We start from the raw sequence: 4,488 nt of genomic DNA, 5'->3' as shown, positions 1-4,488 counted from the left end.
CTCAGAATGATATAACTGACAGGAATTTTAAAAAACTTTATGTAACTATGTAGAGCAAAGGGGAAGGGAATGAACAGATTTAGATACTAACAGTTACATGCCCAGGATATAAAGCTAGGATTTCTGGGTAGAGAAATGGAAGAGGTGGGGCAGAGCAACTAGAAAAGGCTCCTGTGGCCCATATATCCAAACCATGTGCAGGGGCAAAGGTCCGGCTGCTGTTATTCATTCTCAGTTCAATAAATATCTCTACTCCACGTGACTTCAGGCCTGACAGTATGTGATGTTTTTTTCCCTTATGTGTATGGACAGTCTTGTTTAAAAAACAAGGAAACCTGCGAACGTCTGAGGACACAGCATTGCTGACAGGTTTTCCCCGGGGCCAGCTGCTCCCTCTCAACAAGTCAAGTCTCCATGTGACTGTGTTCAGGTGCCACACTGTTCCTCCCTACTACGCGATAACCAAGTTTACCCACACAGGGGAGAGGAGAGGGGGTGTATTCTACACGCCTCACAGATCAGAGGATGTAGAACCAGGCAGGATGTGAGAAATCAATGAGGGACAAAGCTGCCCAAATGTCTGACATTAGGACCCCCTCAGCTGTGCAGAAACCTTCCAGGCTTAGAGCTATGACAGAGTGGGAGGGAGTCTGACCTCAAGACAGACGCTGAGTGATCAGCGTGCCAAGGGTATCGCACATCAGCGCTCCCAGGAGTCCGTCTCAACGATTCATTCATCATTGTGCTATGCAAGCAATTTTAGACAAGCTTCCCAGCTTCCAAGGGGTTGGTCCTCTAATTAGGAGGATAATACATTTCAAACACTAAGTCTGCAGTAAAGCTCAGCCATTCAGACTGGGGGTAAGCCGGGAACATGACAATACAACACAGTAAGAATCCATGACTGATTTCGTGTCATGCAATAAACTGTGGGTTCTCAGTTTAGGAACCTTATGTCCCCAGGTTCCTGGCCCTCGGTAACACTTAGCATTGTAAATTGCTATCATGAGGACTCCTTAACTACATCTAATTTTTATGCATCTAAGGATAAGTTGCCAAAAAAAGATAAGAAAGTTCCTGATAAAGTTTCTGATTAACTCACATAGCATGACGGTGATATAAAGTGCAGTGCAAAGAACCCAGGATTTGGGTGGGTGATCACAGACATACCTATTTGCTCTGAGTTCTTGGAAAAGTCACGCAACCTCAGTGTCTATCTACTTTACTGTAAAAGGGGATATGAATTATCGCCCACCTAAGGCTGATGGAATGAAGGCGAAAACTATTATGCCAGTGTTAGAGTTCTTAAGTGAGTTAGGACATAATTATTCAACTGTTCAATTTCTTTAAAGTCAACTGCACATAACAAAGTTCTGAATGTCAGAAACTTTCTGAAACATTTACATCATTGTTCGTCACTAAAAGGGGAGGTTAGTGTTCCTGCCATATTTAATACTAATAGTATAAGAAGGCTATATGCAACTCTAGGCAATTTTTCAGGTCATAATTATTTAAACCTCAAAGTATTTATTTGCATCTGACATGAACGCACTATGCTAACACCTGATTACCTCAACACGTCAGCTCAGAATCATCCCATTCGGGCTGAACTCAGGGAGTTAAATGCCCTGTCCAAAGTTATGCAGCAGAGAGGAGCACAGAAGGCACCGAGACTTAGGCAGTGGTGACCTTGAGTCCTGTCATCTTCGTGCATTTCACGGGACTTCTTAGGACAGCGTCTCACAGAGTGGGTGCCCAATTAACTTCTGCTGACACCATCTGGGTTTTCAGAATGCTGCCTGACACTCAGTCTGATACTCTAGTTCAGGTATACCGCATAGACGAAACTAATAAAAACTCAGCTAATAAAAAAGACTTCACAGAACACACTAATCAGATATAAGGCATGACAGCCACCTTCAAGGTGGACAAGTGCTGAGTATGCAGTAAGCACTGTGCAAGTGAGGACTGCAAGGCGAGACTGGAGGGAGACAGGGGTGCGCTCTACGGAGACTAAGCCTCAGAAAGCACGGGAAGGAAGGGGGTTTGGGGGCTAAATCTCTTCAGGCAGGGAAGGTGGAGACTGGGGGGTAAGTGAAGACTGCTGGGAGAACGCTGCCAAGTGCCCGCTACCTGGGGGTCAAGGGCGGCCCGGGCGGGGCCTTACCCGGACGTCCGGCCCCTCCACCAGCCTGAGGGCCTGCGCCTCGAGCAGGTCGGCCCGCAGCCGCACCAGGAAGCGCACGCCGCCGTCCAGCTTGCTGATGTGGTGGAAGAGGCCGCGGTAGCGCGGCACCAGCGCGTAGCGCAGCCGGTCCTCAGCCTGCAGCAGCACGGCCGCCTCCCGCTGCTGCTGGCGCAGCTGGAGCACGTTGGCGCTCTGCTCGGCCACCTGGCCGTGGTCCACGCCGAAGCCCCGCGCCAGGCGGCCCAGCAGCTCGGCCCGCTCGGCCACCTCGGCCAGGCCGCCGTAGAAGCTCACGAAGTCCGCGCACTGGCCCTCGGCCGGCGCCGGCGTCTTCTCGCGCAGCTCGTAGACCGGCGTCGGCGGCACGGCGCGGCGCAGCAGCTCGTCCATGGCCCGCTCCAGGGCACCAGACGCCGCCGCCGGCCCGCTAGACAGCCGGGGCCTGGGCGGCCGCGGCGGCCGCCGGGAGACACGCAGCAAGAGCAGACACCTTGCCGTCTGGCCTGGCCCGAAGCCCCGCATGGCGGCGAGCGACAGCTGCTGAGGGGGCGCGCAGCCGGCGCTGCCGTGCTTCCGGCTTCCGGCTTCCAGCGCGCGCCGGCCCCATTGGCCGAGGCTGGGGGGGAAATGGGCGGGGCGGTGGCCAATCGGAGGGCGGAGCGGCGGGGCGGAGCGGGGCGGCGCCGCAGTGGGGCCCTGGGCCAAGTGTGGCCAAAGGTCGTGGCCCGGCGCCCGGCAGGGCGGCCGCTGGGGCCTCCCTCCGGCTCAGCAGCCGCCGCCTCCTGTCCTGACACCTGGCATCTGAAGGCCCCGACTGCCTCAGCCCCTATCCACTTCCCCCACCAAACGTGCGCCTCCACCCTCCACGTGCATCAGAGTCACCTAGGAACCTTTACACGTGCGGATTTCTATGCTCTGAGCATCAGAATCCCAGGGATTCTCACTTGTCTGTCTGGGGGGAGCCTAGGACTCTGGGGCTGTAAAAGGGCCTATAGTAACCCTCTGGCATGCTTTTGTTAGTGTTAACTGCCTAGTGTTAACTTAAAACCACACAATTATGTTCACATTGTCAGGTTCATAATAAGTAAATAAATATCACAGGATTTATAAATTTGGAGAGCTTTATTTCTTATAAAGGGTTACAGTCTGCAAGGTGGCCATTCTGACAGGCTGGGAAGCGCAGAAGTGGGGAAACAGGCACTTCTAGGCAGGGAAAGGTAAGAGGGATTTAAGCTAAAAGGGTTGGCCAACTCTGCATACTGAACAGATTAGAGGAAGAATATGAATATTCATGAAGGTGGTCCTAATGCATGCATACTGAATAAACATGCATGTTACATAGGACACATGTTGTTTACCTTGGGGTGGACTCTTTACATTTAAAGGTATTACAATTAGGCCCTACACTTCAAAAGGTCTTTTCAGGACTCCAGTGCACACAGAACCAGTCCCATGGTTGGTGGTCATCTGGTGAGGGGAAAGTTACCGAAATCAGTGTCTGGTCCAATCAAAGCCGTAGTTGTGTCTCGTGGAACAGCGGAGTAGGGGTCAACGTCTGGTGAAGCTGCAATCGTTTTAACATTGTTCCTCTCAAGGCCAGCGCTTGTTTAGCCTCTAGAGAAAAAGAAAACGTTGTGGCAGTTAGAACTTAGTTTATTCATTAAGTGTAGGGGGTGCATGATTTAACTCTTGCCTGGCGTGGCCTTAGGTGCTGTTTATAATTTGGTATCTTGTTGCCGCAAAGAGTCCATTCTGTTCATTCTGTTAGTCCTATGATCTCTATTTTAACATTCATTCTGGTCAGTTGTTGTGTCTAACCTGCGAAAGGGAGGGGAGTATAATGAGGAGAGTCTGTTCTCCTGTCCCGTCATGGCTGGGAACTCTGTTTTTAAGGTTTATCTGGCCGAGAGGGGGTTCAGTCGGTCAGGGGGCCTCAGACTTCATTTTTAGTTTACACCGGGCACTCTTCAACATTGTCGGGGTCCTCTTGCACAGCCGACTCCCAGAGCCCCGGCCCTCCTGGCTTCCCTCTGCCTGCTGGAGGGCTTCTCGTGCATGCCGAAAACAGAGCTCTCCCGAGCATCTTGTTCCCCAGCCTGTCTCTCCTTCCTTGGTCTCCATTCATTCATTCATTCATTCAAAAGAATGTTTCTTAACCACCTGGCATGTGCCAGGCCCTGTGCTAGGCTTGGGGATAAAAATTGACTGGACCCTGTCTTCATGGTGTTTACAGCCCAATGAAGGACATAGACAATAAACTAACTATAAATTGTGATACGTGTTAAAAAGGAAGCAAATGG

The 4,488-nt window shown here is 51.5% G+C and overlaps 1 protein-coding gene across 1 annotated transcript in view; it reads right to left on the bottom strand.

Annotated features, from left to right (window-relative positions):
- Positions 1-2,910, bottom strand: part of MLYCD (malonyl-CoA decarboxylase) — a 16,338-nt gene extending 13,428 nt beyond the window's left edge. The window contains exon 1 of the mRNA XM_012648224.1: positions 2,168-2,910. Within this exon, the coding sequence (XP_012503678.1) occupies positions 2,168-2,710 (543 nt within the window). The 5' untranslated portion in view covers positions 2,711-2,910. The remainder of the gene's footprint in view (positions 1-2,167) is intronic.
- Positions 2,911-4,488: the final 1,578 nt, after the last annotated feature.

Source organism: Propithecus coquereli, unplaced genomic scaffold, assembly GCF_000956105.1.
Source record: "Propithecus coquereli isolate 6110/MARCELLA unplaced genomic scaffold, Pcoq_1.0 Scaffold280, whole genome shotgun sequence".
NCBI classification, from domain to species: Eukaryota; Metazoa; Chordata; class Mammalia; order Primates; family Indriidae; genus Propithecus; species Propithecus coquereli.
The sequence above is the reverse complement of the archived record's forward strand: the minus strand, read 5'-3'. Positions and strand labels throughout refer to the sequence as shown.